This window comes from Penicillium nucicola (genome assembly GCF_028828085.1).
Source record: "Penicillium nucicola strain IBT 29836 chromosome Unknown utg000001l, whole genome shotgun sequence".
Lineage (NCBI taxonomy): Eukaryota > Fungi > Ascomycota > Eurotiomycetes > Eurotiales > Aspergillaceae > Penicillium > Penicillium nucicola.
Window position 1 is genome coordinate 553,615 of NW_026643125.1, and position 14,467 is coordinate 568,081.

The following is a 14,467-nucleotide window of genomic DNA, read 5'->3' on the forward strand; positions in this document are numbered from 1 at the left end:
TCTGAACGCGGATAACTATACGGAGTGCGATCCACTGTGTACAGGACTGGATCGGGCAGGGGGACATGGTCGTCGAAATAAACTATGTACTGAACCGGGTCATATTTCCTTTTTCTTGTTCTTTGCGGTCCCGCTATTGTTGATGTATCTCATCTGGCCATGGACGACGCTGATAGGAGGAGGGGCACGGCAAAAAAGGAAATATGATCTTCGGGTTGTTATTGGGGGATCGGAGCTTGCAGTATACACCATACTGTATAGTTGTACGTTGTAGGAGCTTCAAGGGGGAATGAGGCTGGTTGGTAACTCGTTCACTGGTATGATCCTGGGGCTGTTTTTGTAAGAGGCTGCCCTACAAGCATGAAGCATCAAGCATCAAGCATAGTTTTCTTGACGGTAGGATATTACCGAGGTTAGTTCGAGTCAAACCCCCCTTTTTTCACAGGGTTCCATGTGCACAGGAGATACTGTCCTGTCTTGGGTCTCAGGGATCACGTCGAAAACACCGAACCCTAACCCGGCCCCTATTGAGGGCCCTCAACCGGAGACTACTACTGTATACAGTATCACCCATGAGAGATGTCGGTGAAGAGATTGTCTTTCACGCTAAGCCCCTCATCCTGATAAGAGCCATTTTTTCGTTATCAGCAAAACCTGGCGTATTTTTTTTCTTTCATGGCCTCCATACTGTAGCCTCCAGAGCTCCAGCTTGAGCTCCAGACTTTGAATTCCTGCCCGAGAGCCCCTTGCAGCCCAATGGCTGCACAGTCATACAGCCAATTAGCACAGGTCCACCAACTAAAGATCAGCGTCAGAGTTTTCTCTGCTTTTGCCTTCAACTACTAATAGCTTGACCCCCCACCACGTTGTTGCTCGGGGGACACCTGGGTACGAAGAGATACTTGGGTAGCCGCCCGGTGAACCACGGAACCAGAGGTACCTCCAGGTAGCACTATGTAACTCCTCTTAGCAGTTTGTAATGCTCGTCATCCCGCATCAGGACTTTTTTTTTTCCTCTCTGTCCCGCTTTCAATTTGATCTTTCTCCTTTCTTCGAGATTCTTCTTCACTACTCTCTCCTGTGAACGTATCCTACTTATCTTTACTATACTTCCTCTCTTTTCCTAACTAGCTTTTACGTTTTCACGAATCATTACATCATGTCTACCGTCGACCAGTCGCTCCTGGAGCGCATCGAGATGCCCAGCATCCCAGAGGCTGCCTTGAAGCAGATCGCCATTTTGGAGGAGCAATTCGCTCGTGCTGAGGTCGAGCAGCGTAAGTTGGACCTGGAATATTCCGACGAGCTGGTTGGCAGCTCGTTGTCAAATAATTGTAGTATTCATGCTAACCAAAATAAATAGTCCGCAACACTGTCAAGCTCACCCAGCCTCTGATTGAGAAGCGCGCCAGCGTTATCAAGATGCCTGACGTCCAGCCCGAGTTCTGGATGCGTGTCTTTGCCAGCGCTCCCCCCGAGATCGACGAGTACATTCTGCCCACCGACGCCGAGGCCTTGGGCGAGGTCCTGGTTAACATGACCGTCGAGCGCTTCGAGCTCGATGCCCAATGCAACGGCGAGCCCCGCTCCCTGCGCTTCACCTTCGAATTCAAGACCGGCGAGGAGAACCCTTACTTCACAAACGACAAGCTCGTTAAGAACTTCTACTGGCGCCAGGAGGTCTCCAAGACCTCCTCGGGCCGCACCCGCACCTGGGAGGGTCTCGTTTCCGAGCCCGTGCGCATCAATTGGAAGAAGGATATGGATCTCACCCGCGGTCTTCTCGATGCGGCCTGCGACCTGTCGGACGCCGAGAAGAAGAAGGGCGGTGACCGCAGGAAGCTGCCCGAGTTCGCTTCTCTCGTCCAGAAGGTCGAGGAGGTTGATGCTGCCGCCGAGGCCGGTGAGGATGAGGAAGATGATGAGGGCATGCCCAGCCCCGTTGGCATGAGCTTCTTCGGTTTCTTCGGTTTCCGTGGCCGTGACGTCTCCGCTGCTCAGTCCAAGGAGGCTGCCAAGGAGATCGAGGCTCGCTGGGCCAAGGTCCAGAAGGGTGAGGACATCGCCGAGGGTGGTGACAGCGATGACGAGGAGGAGGATATTGATGAGGATGGACTCGAGGATGCCGAGATCTTCCCCGATGGTGATGACCTCGCTGTTGCCATTGCAGAGGACCTCTGGCCCGATGCCCTCCGCTACTACGGTAAGTAGATGTCGATTGAGCTCGAAGAGAGATCGCTGACTTGGACTGCAGTTCAATCCTACCAGGCCGCCGATGATCTCGAAGACATGGATCTCGAGATGGAAGAATTGGATGGAATGGACGAAGATGAGGATGAAGAAAGTGAGTCGCGCCCGCGCAAGAAGGCTCGCAACTAAACTGCACCCGAAACGCCAATGACCCCCCCCTGTTTGATTATGTTTTGCTTTTCCTAACCCCTTGATTTTATGTATTATCACAGTGCAATGAGGAGGATTAATAATAAGACGAGAACGAAAATGAGCGCCGCGATACAAAAGGAGGACCATGTATCTATTTAGAAAAGTCAGTTTGAATTGTGATTCCCATACTATACCAAAGAATTCCAGAAAGATCAAGTAGATTCGTACCTTCATTCTTGCGAACAATATGCTTGATTCGCGACATGCCGTTGGCCAATTTCCCTCCAACCCGATCAGCCAAGGTATCAACCTCGTCAATCATGATAGCCTGATCCTCAAGTTCGCGGCCCATATCATCAGCCTGCTGCCGTAGATTACCAACAGTGCGGAAGACCCCATCAAGTTGCTCATCCTGTTCGTGCATGAGCTCCGACTGCCGCTGCTGCTCCATCGAAGCATAATAGTCATCACCACCACTCCCGCGACGACCACGGCCACGCTCTTCCTCTTCCAGCGCCGCATCAAACTCCGTCGGATTCGGCAGGGCATCGCCCGTTGGGGCATTCGAAACAGCCTGCTGTAGTTCCTGGTGCATCTTCTCGACCTCATCACCGACATCGTCGACGAGTTTGCGGCGCCGCTGCACCTCTTCTAGTTCTAGGCCATAGCGGTAGGGATCTTGCTCGATTGCGCGCACGCTCTCGACTAGGTCGTTAAGATCCGCTGTTAACTCTGTCAAGGTACTCTCAAGTTCTGAGCGTGCTTGCTTGAGCTCGGGGTTTGAGGGGCTTTTGGCTAGGGACCGGATGCGGAGGTATGAGGAGAAGAGTGGTCGACTGGTTTGGAGTGTTGAGACGACATCACTGGAGTTGAATTAGTCGGGAGCTGATTTCATGAGTAAAGAGGATAGACTCACGCCTGGACTTGGAGGAATGGGTCTGCGTGCGCCATGGTGTATGTGGTTGGGAGGTTGGTGATGGACTCCGTGTTGACAACGGAGCTCTCTCGCCCCCGGCGTGAGCTGACTCAGCGGGCTCCGCGATAAAAAAAAAGATAACAATTTTCCCCACAGTTAAGATTGTCCCTCATTCCCTCGTTCGGTCCTTTCAATTGTTTTGTTTTTGGTGCTTGCTGGGAGTAAATGATGGCACCTAGAAGTCCTCTTCCTCTTTCGGAGGAGTGGAAAGATCCCGACGAATATGTTCAAGCCCTTCTTTCCTTTGCGACTGAGTCGATCATGTTCATCAACCTTTGCGGCGGGGTGCATATTCTCGATTTTTTGACACGCGAACCCGATCTGTATGCGACATTGCTGCCCGAAGATTGGCGCGCATTCTTCGATCAACACGACATTCACAGCATTCTACAGTTGCTCCTGCGAGAAGACATCGGCCCGCTTTGCGACAGCGCAGAAACAACCGACAGAACCTGGAACGGAGGCGCATTTCCGCCTGCGAGTCTACTGGAATACATTCGCAATATACGCCGACTCACTCTCCAGCGCGATTTCACCCCAGACCCACAGAACAACGAACGCCTTCCGCGACATGTCGCTGTAGGAATGAATAAGAAGAAGACCCATGAGGTTGAACAATTCTCCAAATACGTCGCCTCTCTGTCGGACACTGTGAAGGAGTGTCGCGGAGAACCACTGTCTCACATTGTGGACTTCGGATCCGGGCAAAACTATCTGGGGCGGACGCTGGCTAGCGCGCCTTACCACAAGCATATCATTGCGATCGAGCGCAAGCATCAATACATTAGCGGTGCTAACCGTATGGATGTTCATGCTCGACTGACCAAGCAAGAAAAGCAGAAGACTATGTACGTCAAGAAGCAGCGGAAGAAGTGTCTTGACTGTACCGACACCCCGGAGCTAGCAGACAAGGTCGATACTCCTAAAACAGAACCCGCAGATTCGACTGAGACTGTGACGGAGAATCCCGCTGGGGATGATGATAATGAAAACACTTTCATGCTGAGCGAGATGAGCTTAGAGGCCGATGATGTGGTCGTTCCCTTCGAGAAGCCTCGACCTCATATTCCTAAACCCCCACCAGAAATCGATACCCGGGGACATGTCAGTTACATTGAGCACGAGATCCAAGACGGCTACCTGGAACCAATCATTGATCACGTCGTCGATCCAAAGACGCTCGAGGATGGAACCGAGGCAGAGCTCACTCAACCTGAAAAGAAACCAAGCGATGCCCGAGTCATGGTGGTTTCTCTACACTCATGTGGAAACCTTGTCCACCACGGTGTCCGCTCCCTCATCCTCAACCCATCGGTAGTAGCAATTGCCATGATTGGCTGTTGTTACAACCTCCTCACCGAGCGCCTGGGACCAGCAACCTACAAACTCCCAAATCTACGACCCATCCACCCCCGCCTCAAAAAAACAGGCGACTCTTACGACCCCCACGGCTTCCCAATGTCGAAGCTCTACGAAGACTACGAATCCGACACGATCAAAGGAATGAAACTAAACATCACCGCCCGATCAATGGGTGTTCAGGCCCCCTACAACTGGGGCTACGCCGATAGCGAAGGCTTCTTCACGCGCCACTTCTACCGCGCTCTTTTACAGCGTGTCCTCGTCGATCGCGGCGTCGTCTTAAAACCGGCGATCCCAGTAGACCTTTACAAAACAGACGAGTCTCAGATCGCACTAATTGTCGGCTCGCTTCGCAAGGCTGCCTTCGAATCCTTCACTGCATATGTCCGCGCCGCGACTGTCAAGCTTAGACGGGATGCGACTCGTGGTGATCTCGTCAAGGAGCGGATCTGTACGATGTCTGATGAGGAATTGGAGCGCTATGAAAAGGACTACCTGCATACACGCAAGAATCTCAGTGTGGTGTGGAGTCTTATGGCGTTTAGTGCACAGGTTGTTGAGGCTGTCATTGTTGTTGATCGTTGGCAGTTTTTGCGTGAGCATGATTCTGTCAAGGAGTGCTGGGTTGAGACTGTCTTTGAGTATGGGGAGAGTCCTAGAAATCTGGCTGTTATTGGTATCAAAAAGTGATTTGGTTGAGGTGATTGCATTAGATATAAACCGGATGGGAATTGGTGCATTTGGTTCTTTAGAGGAGTTTGTACATAGCATTGGGAAATATAGATAGACGACACTTCTAGGATTGCAGTATAGACAGATCTCCGAAGTACATTGATACGAATTGAAAAGAAGCGATATAAAACCATGGCAGACCAGATAAATAGTCCTATAGTAATATTGAAAGAACCCTATCTATCAAAAGCGGAGCACCAGAATATAGGCATCCAATGTCAGATGTAAAACCAAAATATCCACGTTCTTGAAACAGAGGACTTTACCTTCGACAAGAAGCAATGCTACTTAGGAGTCAGGTTGTATCTCAACACACGCGGTCCTGCTAGGCATTACCTTGGAGGTTGAAGTACGTATATATACAGACATGAAAGGATTCCAATCACTCTATATGTCATATCGGAGGGGGACAGCGAAATACGCTTTGTAGTTTGGTTTGTCCACATGTGGCTTAGCGCTCTTTGTCCTTGTGCCTCCCCGTGCGTGGTTCTATTTAGTCCCCTGCTGTTACGACCCACTAGGAGAGCTTAGCCGTTCGGACACTGAACCAAAAGGTAACTATGACTGCCGTCAGGCAGTCAGCTCTCCTCCCACATCAAGTACAGTTCCTGCTCAGTATTCCCTGGCATCAAGCAAGAGCCGGCGGGAGATCCGCTTTTAAGTTAACTGCCAACGTTAGATATTTAGCTTACTAAGGTTGTAGTCAGATCACGTGAGGGTTCAGAATAATGGACCAAAGGATGTCGTTAATCCAGCAAGCAACGATCGATCTCGCCCGATTGGAGAATGGCTAAGGATGAAGAGTCTAATACCAAGCACCGTGATTTTTGGCAATGGGCATTGTCTAATGGTATACAAATTAACGGAGTCGCTCCTTTCAAATTCCCTGGACGTGGCATGGGAATTATCGCGACCAGAACAATAGAGGTGAGCTACACCGGAACCCTTTTTTTGGCATTGTTGGAGCAGGAGCTAAATCAAATACACGTTATAAAGGCAAATGAGATCATGATTGCCGTGCCTGTGTCAACAATGCTCACTATTGACAGCGTACCGAGAGAATTTATCGATCGCTTTCCGAATGATTCCTCCGTCCATGGAATTCTCGCCGCATTTTTGACACACGGTGATGCGAACTTACTTGATCGTTGGACTGCCTGGCGTAAGACCTGGCCTTCTCGGCAGCATTTCCAAGAGTCCTTGCCGGTACTGTGGCCTGAAAGTCCACCAAGTTACGATGAAGGGCATATCCCTCTGCCCCCTTCCGTATCTGGCCAATTCAGTTTGTTTTCTATCCCTCCCCGCGATTCTTCAGACCAGGATATATACCAAAACGTCTTGAGACAACAGCAAAAACGGCTTTTTGATGCCTGGGATCTTGTCTCATCGGTGTTCCCTGCTACAGATTGGAGCCTTTTTTCATATCATTGGCTTATACTGAATACACGAAGCTTTTATTATGTCAGTCCTAATGAAGATCCCCCTGATGACTGGAATGATGCCATAGGTTTAGTACCTTTTGGTGATTACTTTAATCATGCGGACAATGCGGTTAGTAGCGCCTCTTTGGCATACTTCACGCTCCACGACTTTATCTAATTTATCGAAATAGCCTTGCGAAGTTGTTTTTGATGGAAAATTCTCTACATTTAGAGCCACGACTCGTCATGGTGAGGGCTTTCTTATGTTGTTATACATGCCTGGATAGACAACTAACGTGACTATAAAGAGAAAGGGAAAGAGGTATTCATGAGCTACGGATCACACCCCAATGATTACCTTCTTGTGGAATGTGAGTATATTTTACTATGTATTGCAATTTTGCTGAATATTATACTGACCGAAGCGCGCGAAGATGGCTTTTTCTTGGATCAAAATGAAAGCGATGCTATTTTTTTGGATGAAATCGTCTTCCAAGACATCACTTTCGACGACAAGGAAACTCTACGCACCCATGGATACAATAGGTAATCTTCTTTCCCTGGATCGGGGTGACATGCGGCTAACTCTTTTTTTTGTCTCAGTCATTACGAGCTAAACTCATCTGGACCCAGCCCTAACCTAAGTATTGTTGCGTCTTTCAAATGCATGGAACGTGACGATTGGAAAAAACATGTTCTTGGCCAACCATCGTCTGGCCCTATCTCTGAAGATGCCAGGAATTGGATCCGTAAATGGGTCAAAACATACTTGGACGAAAGCCAGGTAGCCATCAACGGTTTAGAGGGGGAAATTGGTGCACATGGAGTGGTTTGGTCTTCAGAGAATCTACCACCGTCTTGGAAAGGCCAGAAAGTTGCCATTCTACTACGAAGATGGATCCAAATCAGGGAGATCTGTGAGAAGACTCTTGAAAAATTAGCCTGAGCCACCTGTGTTTCTCAATTCGCCTCTTCAGGGAAATCTAATAGACCAAATTTGAACTATGTGGGGTCCATCTCATAGACCTATCATATAATTCAAGTATAGCAACGGTTTTGAGGCTTAAGACACGACAGGAACGTTTGTGTCGGTATGTATCTTGCACAAGTCGAATTAGAACAGGTACAGAGGCAATGACATGGGTCGCTTACCAAGTCCCCTCTTTGCACCCAGAGTAAGCAGTCTTTTTAATCTTCATCTGCCATCACGCTTTGGCCTGTAGCCGGGGTTTCCAATGTCCATGAGCCCCAATTAATATCCTCACGTTCAACATCATCCCCTTCCGAAGTCGATTGGGCTTCATGGCTTGAGGATGGGCCTTTCATGTTGGCATTTGTTCTTTTGGAACGCTTGGAAGGGTCGTGGGCGCAAATCTGACATTGTTTCAACAGAAAAATGACATCTGAGCGCAATATTCCATAGTAGGAGGTGCTAATATTCTTCCAGGTGCTATCCCATCCGGCATGGCCGCTGCTTTCGTGGACCCACTCCACCGTATCGGCAATTCTATCTTCGCAAATCACCAACCGATTGCCTTCTTCGCCATTTTTGGGCTTTGCGAGAAGACTTTGAGAATTTTTGTCCCAGGTGAAAGTCTTCCGAACGTAATTCCGTCGACTGAACTCTGTCTGCGAGGTGGGTCGTTTCGAAGGATTCGTCAACCATTCGAGGAGATTTTCCGGGTCATGTCGAGATATCCGACGACTAGATGGATTTTCGAGTACGTGTTGCAAGAAATCTTCTTTTGTTTTCTGGGTGAAGGGAACGGGGGTCTGGGAGGGTCGATTGTTCATAGCGCGTGGATTTCCAGGAAGTGGTGAAGCCGCGGTCGATCTTACGCCGCCAGTCGAGACGATCCTCGACTGGCGGCGTACTATCCGCAATAGTCTTGACTGGAGGCGTACGCCCCGACTCCTCAGGTGGGCTGAACCTTCTATTATCGCGACGCTTTTGGTTTACAACCGAGTTAAGAATACGAATTTGAGCCATCCTTCATTTTTCGTTTGATCTCTCGATTAGAAATGTCATCTAATAATATGACTGATGTCGGTGCAATCTGGCGAGATGCAATTGGCCGATACAAGGACATAACTCAAGTTGATCTCGGCTCCATTGAAACAGCGAACAGTGTTGAAGATGTTTTAAGCGAGATAGACATTCGCAAAGAAGAATTCGAAAGAACTCGACATGACGGCTCGAAAACTGACAGATTCAGAAGCCTTGTCAGCCGAAGCCTAAAGTCCATCGAAACGGTCAGCGAGATTGTTGCTCAGGGAACATCAAACGTGAGTAGTTTTGAAGCCTTTTCAAAAGGGTTCAAGATAACAAGAGCCTTGTCACGGTAGTCTTTCCCCCCCAGCATGGCAATTTTCACGGCAGTTCGACATCTTTTGAATGTAAGATCTCAGCCTTGTGTGATTAATCATTGCTGATGATATAGTTATAGACTGCAAGCTCTGTATCAGCGGACTTTGATAAGGTTGCTGAATTCTTCGGTGATGTTGAGTCGTATCTCAACCGACTGAAGACGATTGAGGAGAAAATCCCTCCAGTACCTCAACTTGAATTTGCTTTGACCGAGGTCCTGACATCCGTGCTGATTTTATGTGGGATTTGCGCGAAATACACCAGAAAAAGGCGCTTCGGTTAGTAAAGAATCATATCACATTCACAGAAACCGCAATGTGAACTTATAAAATCGGTAATAGCCAAAGCATTGCGAAATTTCGTGTCTGGAGAAGATGTCGAGCTCGCTTCGGCTTACGATAAGTTTCATCAGATGGTCAAGCGAGAACAAGAGCTGATTGTAACTCTCACTTTCGTCAACATGAGTGAAGCCCATCGCTCTTTGAAACAGTCTGAGCGAGTATACAAGCAGCTCGGGGGTACGTTATCTACTCAAGTGCCTGAAATGTCCCATTCTCATTCATTTCAGATAAGGATTTCTTGGACGGCCTTTCAACCGATACTTTCCTTGATACACAGAAAGACAAGTTTGGCAAGCATCACGATGGAACTTGTCAATGGGTTCTGAGCCACGAAACATTCCGACGATGGCTGAGCGGTACCGAGAACTCGACTCTTTGGTGTTTTGGAGATCGTGAGTTCTCTTTGTATACCGAGTGTCATTGTCTGAATGCTAATTTGTCTTGAAGCTGGCAGTGGGAAGACCATATTAACGTATGTATCAACGCGGACTGGTTTTTCACATTTGGCGGAGTATTAATCTCACACGGTCACTATGCCTTTAGGTCAATAATTATTAATGACGTCGATGAAAAGACCCGTGGAACTGACACTGCTATTGCATTCATGTACTGCAATTACAAAGACACGAACACACATTCTGAACTTGCTCTTCTATCCAGCATTGCACGACAACTGACTGCACAAATCGAACACATACCCGCCGTGGTTAGAGATTTCCGCGATCAAAACGCCATGAGGAAAAGAGATCCGACGGGTGATGAATGGGTTGCACTTATTAAATCCCTTGGTCATTTCTTCTGCAAAATGATCGTTATTGTTGATGCGCTGGTACATATAAGCATAAAAAGGTGCGGTAATGCATATGCTGAATTTTCTTTAGGATGAGTGCCCGGAATATAATAGAGATGAATTCTTTCGCTTCATAAAAATGCTGGATACGAGCATTCGCTTCATGTTCACATCTCGCCCCCATATTAGCCTCCCTGTGGAATTTTCTGGGTTTCAGCGGATTTCCATCTCCGCGAAGTCATCTGATTTGCAAATTTTCCTTGACGCCGAGATTTCGAAAAGAAAAAGTTTCCAGAACTTTGTCATTCGAAACAACGCTACCGTGCAAGCCGAGATTGTCGAAGAAATCATTGCCAAATCCAAGGGAATGTAAGGAAGCAAGCAGAAATGTTGAGGGGTGTGTGCTAAAAAGCTTGCTTCAGGTTCCTACTCGCCTACCATCACGTCGAAAAGGTATGCCAACAACTGCATATATCGGGTGTGCGAAAGACTCTAAGTAGTTTGCCCGATAATGTTTTTGACTATTATCATGAGGCCATGGAGAGAATCGAGCAGCAAGAAACAGTCCGCTGTAAACTTGCCAAGGACGCACTTTCTTTCATCTCTCATGCACAAAGACCTCTTCACGTAAAAGAGCTCTGCCATGCCTTGGGAGTGTGGGCGAATGATACCAGTTTTGAAGAGAGCCAATGCGTGGATGACAACCTTCTTATTAGTATTTGTACTGGGCTGGTCAAAATTGATGAAACGAGAGATGTTGTAGGGCTTGTTCATCAAACCCTACAACAGTACTTCGAAACGTTCCCCGACCGGCTTTCCGAAGATCCTGACTCTAAAATCGCGGAAGCATGCCTCATTTACCTTTCTTTTGATGTCTTTGGTAGCGGACCATGTGCAGACGGCAAAGCGCTTCAAAAGCGACTGGAACGTCACAAATTCTTTCCATACGCGGCCCAATACTGGGGTTATCATGTGCGAAATTCTCGCAGTGACTACACGAAACTGATTTTCAAGTACCTCAATGACAACAATAAGCTTTTGTCCGCCGTTCAAGTTCTATACGCGACCTCGCCTCGGATCAAAGACTGGTTCGATCGGTACCCAAAACAAATTGGTCCTTTACACATCGCAGCATGGTGGGGTCTTACGCGAATCATTCAGATTTTGTTAAGCGAGGGTGTTGATAATACCATACGCAACAGTCGCGGTGAAACTCCTTTTTTTGTTGCGGCCCAGAACAATCAGATGGATGCTGTCGAGCTATTTCTTGATAATGGAAATGACATCAACGAGCAAAATTTCACAGGAGAAACAGCTCTTTTGTGGGCTGCCAAAAACGGGAGCAAAGATTTAGTCAATGTCCTCCTCTTGCGTGGTGCCGAGCCCATAACGGACCATGAAGGGTGGTCTGCAATTAATTGGGCTGTCATTGGTGGAAAATGCGAAGTGCTGGAGTTATTGCTCGCGAAAGAAGTCTGTGCTAGCATCAGTATAGATACCAAAAACCAAGCGCTTTTTTTGGCAGCGGAAGAGGGTCACAAAGAAATGGTGGAGATGCTTCTTGCAAGTGGTGCCAATATCAACGCAAAAGACAGCAATGGAAGCACGGCATTAGACTTTGCCGTGGCAGCAGCTCATGCAGCCACTGTTGAGTTGCTTGTGTCCAAAAACGCGAACGTCAATTCTGCCGATTCGGGTGGCAACATTGCGCTTCACTGGGCTATTGCACAAGGGCCGATTGCTCGATTATTGCTGAAATACGGCGCTTTGGTAAATACCAAAAATTGTGCTGGACAAACTGCTCTCTTTTGGACTGCGCAAGAGAGCTCAGCGGAGGTAGCAAGATTGTTGCTTGAAAATGGAGCTGATCCCGATCTCACAGACAATAATGGCGCCACTGCGTTACATATCGCGGCTCTACAAGGACATGAGCAGGTAGCTGCTCTACTGTTGCAAAAGGGAGCCAAAACAAGTATTCAGGACAAAGATGGGTGGACTCCTTTGTATGGTGCTGCTGTCCAAGAGCATGCGACGATGGTTCGTCTCTTGTTGAAAAAGTCCGGTGACAGCAAGAAGACGTTGGACTTGGTGTCCAATACAATGGGAAATCGTGGGAAGCGAACGCTTTTGAAAAGAATTGCTGAAGGCAAAAGACAAGGAAGCACTATGGCAACTGGCTTGCGTGTAGCGGCACAGGAAGCCCAGCTTGGTAGGCTACGCATAATGCTCGAAAAAGGAGCAGATATCAATGGGAAGGACCCTGCTGGATATACAGCACTCGAGTTAGCGGCCTTTCTGGGGCATAAGCAGGTCGCACAGCTTCTGTTGGAATATGGAGCCAATGTGAACTTGCGAGGCTCTCTCAACAGCCCCCCATTGCATCATGCTATCGAACAAAGCAATGAAACAATCGTACCGTTATTAGTCGAATATGGCGCGGACGTTAATGCTGAAACGTACGGGATGACCCCATTACTGCTTGCTGCGAAGATTGGGAACCTGTCAATCAACTTGTGTCTACTGGAGGCAAAGGCCGATGTCAATGCACGGGATTGTCTTGGGCAAACACCCTTACACCTAGCCGTCTTAAACGAAAGAACACAGGTTGCACGGATGTTGCTTGATGCAGGAGCAGCGTCAGATATTTCAGATGATCAGGGTGCAACGGCCTTCATGCTTGCGGTGGACAAGATGGGAGAGAGTAAGGCGGCCTTGCTCTTCAGAGATTCCGATGTTGAAGCAGATAACACGACGATGACTCGTTCTTCGTGGCTGTTTTTCTAAAGAGCTTGAACATAGCTAGACCTTGATGGATGTTTTCCTAAGAATAGAAGAAGCCAGTAAGCAAATGAGGCTGATGCACGACGAATATAACATGGCGGTGCCAAGTAGCAAATCATCAGAAGAAAAGAAGACTAGAGATGTGGTAAATTTACCGAGCCAACATCAGAACAGTACTGTATCTTTATGAGACAAGTTTCATTTTCAAGGTTTCCTTAAACTTGTCGCTTTGTAAATTGTGTTTCTTCATGATCCTAGGCGTTGAATCGGTAAAAGTATTATCCGACCGGATCCGTGAAAATCATCATTACGAAGAGGAACGGAGTGGATCATGATGTCCCTCAATCCACCCACTCTCTCGAGTTTGACTGTACAGTGTAAAGCTCTTCGGTATCCTCAGTTCCAAGAGATGGCTAAACAAAGACCTGTCGTGACACTTCTCGAAATGCAAAAGGAGCTGGGGTTCCAGATTGAACCCCTAAATGATCAGATTCGAATTGAAGAGCGATTCTATTCGGATCTGTCACCTGTCTCCAACAATCTTTTGAACAGAACTGAAAAGGAGCTTCAGGAACATCGAAAGCAGAAATCGCAAGAACACATCACTAGCCTTAGAGTTCCGCTTCCAGGGTTAGGCGAGATTCATGTACGTCCGTCCCATATTTTCAGTCCCTCTTCGATCAAGCTTGCCTTTTGCCTAAACTCGAGCATAGTCGCTTGATAATGAAGAAGCCACGATTACCCTGAAGCGCTGCAGTGATGTCGGATACTATATTTTTACGTTAGACGTCCAGTTTTCATTTGGATTGGGCCTACCTCTTTTATTGACTGAACTCGAGGCGTGTCGAATCATAATGAATGCAAAGGTACTGAAACCCCTTTTCATATTGGAATATTATCAGCTCAACGAATATAGCCTCGAACGGTCCCCGAGATGGATTGCGGCAATTTGGTGAAACTTCCGCACGAGATTCGACTAGGTATCCTTGAACTCGCCATCCAAAAGCAGGAATGGGAGCATACAGATCCATGCAAATTTCTTGAGAAAATTTTCCCAGTTTCAATTGGAGATACAAGTGGATTTTACTTTCCGTTGAGTCAGAACACTAGCGCTCTGCTCGTTAATAGATGGATGCGTCAAGAGGCGCTACCCTTCGCATATCGATCAATTCAATTCAAATTTGATGATATGGATGATTTCATCAAGTTTGCACTTTCCATTGGCCGACTCGGCCGCAGAAATGTGGAATCATTGGAACTATTCTGGCTCAGCAGCAGCGACCTGGAAGCCATGTCGGACCCGAAAGATACTGG

General features: G+C 47.8%; 5 protein-coding genes across 5 annotated transcripts; 3 read left to right on the forward strand and 2 right to left on the reverse strand.

Moving 5' to 3' along the window:
* Positions 1 to 1,159: 1,159 nt before the first annotated feature.
* Positions 1,160 to 2,379, forward strand: N7511_000217 (histone chaperone napB; the record flags this gene model as incomplete). Its single annotated transcript, XM_057122642.1, has 3 exons — positions 1,160 to 1,277; positions 1,364 to 2,203; positions 2,255 to 2,379. The coding sequence occupies 3 exons, from the start codon at positions 1,160 to 1,162 to the stop codon at positions 2,377 to 2,379; spliced, it is 1,083 nt and encodes a 360-aa protein (XP_056988375.1).
* A 77-nt stretch (positions 2,380 to 2,456) lies between these two features.
* N7511_000218 (SNARE domain protein) lies at positions 2,457 to 3,333 on the reverse strand (the record flags this gene model as incomplete). Its single annotated transcript, XM_057122643.1, has 3 exons — positions 2,457 to 2,533; positions 2,611 to 3,245; positions 3,299 to 3,333. The coding sequence occupies 3 exons, from the start codon at positions 3,331 to 3,333 to the stop codon at positions 2,457 to 2,459; spliced, it is 747 nt and encodes a 248-aa protein (XP_056988376.1).
* Positions 3,334 to 3,526: 193 nt separating this feature from the next.
* Positions 3,527 to 5,410, forward strand: N7511_000219 (uncharacterized protein; the record flags this gene model as incomplete). Its single annotated transcript, XM_057122644.1, has 1 exon — positions 3,527 to 5,410. The coding sequence occupies one exon, from the start codon at positions 3,527 to 3,529 to the stop codon at positions 5,408 to 5,410; it is 1,884 nt and encodes a 627-aa protein (XP_056988377.1).
* A 2,651-nt stretch (positions 5,411 to 8,061) lies between these two features.
* N7511_000220 (integrase zinc binding domain-containing protein) lies at positions 8,062 to 8,667 on the reverse strand (the record flags this gene model as incomplete). The annotated part of the gene is made up of 1 exon (XM_057122645.1): positions 8,062 to 8,667. One exon carries the CDS (start codon positions 8,665 to 8,667, stop codon positions 8,062 to 8,064), a length of 606 nt encoding a protein of 201 aa, XP_056988378.1.
* Positions 8,668 to 8,895: 228 nt separating this feature from the next.
* On the forward strand, positions 8,896 to 13,156 carry N7511_000221 (uncharacterized protein; the record flags this gene model as incomplete). The annotated part of the gene is made up of 8 exons (XM_057122646.1): positions 8,896 to 9,159; positions 9,321 to 9,519; positions 9,583 to 9,759; positions 9,810 to 9,974; positions 10,030 to 10,054; positions 10,126 to 10,411; positions 10,464 to 10,741; positions 10,795 to 13,156. 8 exons carry the CDS (start codon positions 8,896 to 8,898, stop codon positions 13,154 to 13,156), a joined length of 3,756 nt encoding a protein of 1,251 aa, XP_056988379.1.
* Between the last annotated feature and the right edge of the window lie 1,311 nt (positions 13,157 to 14,467).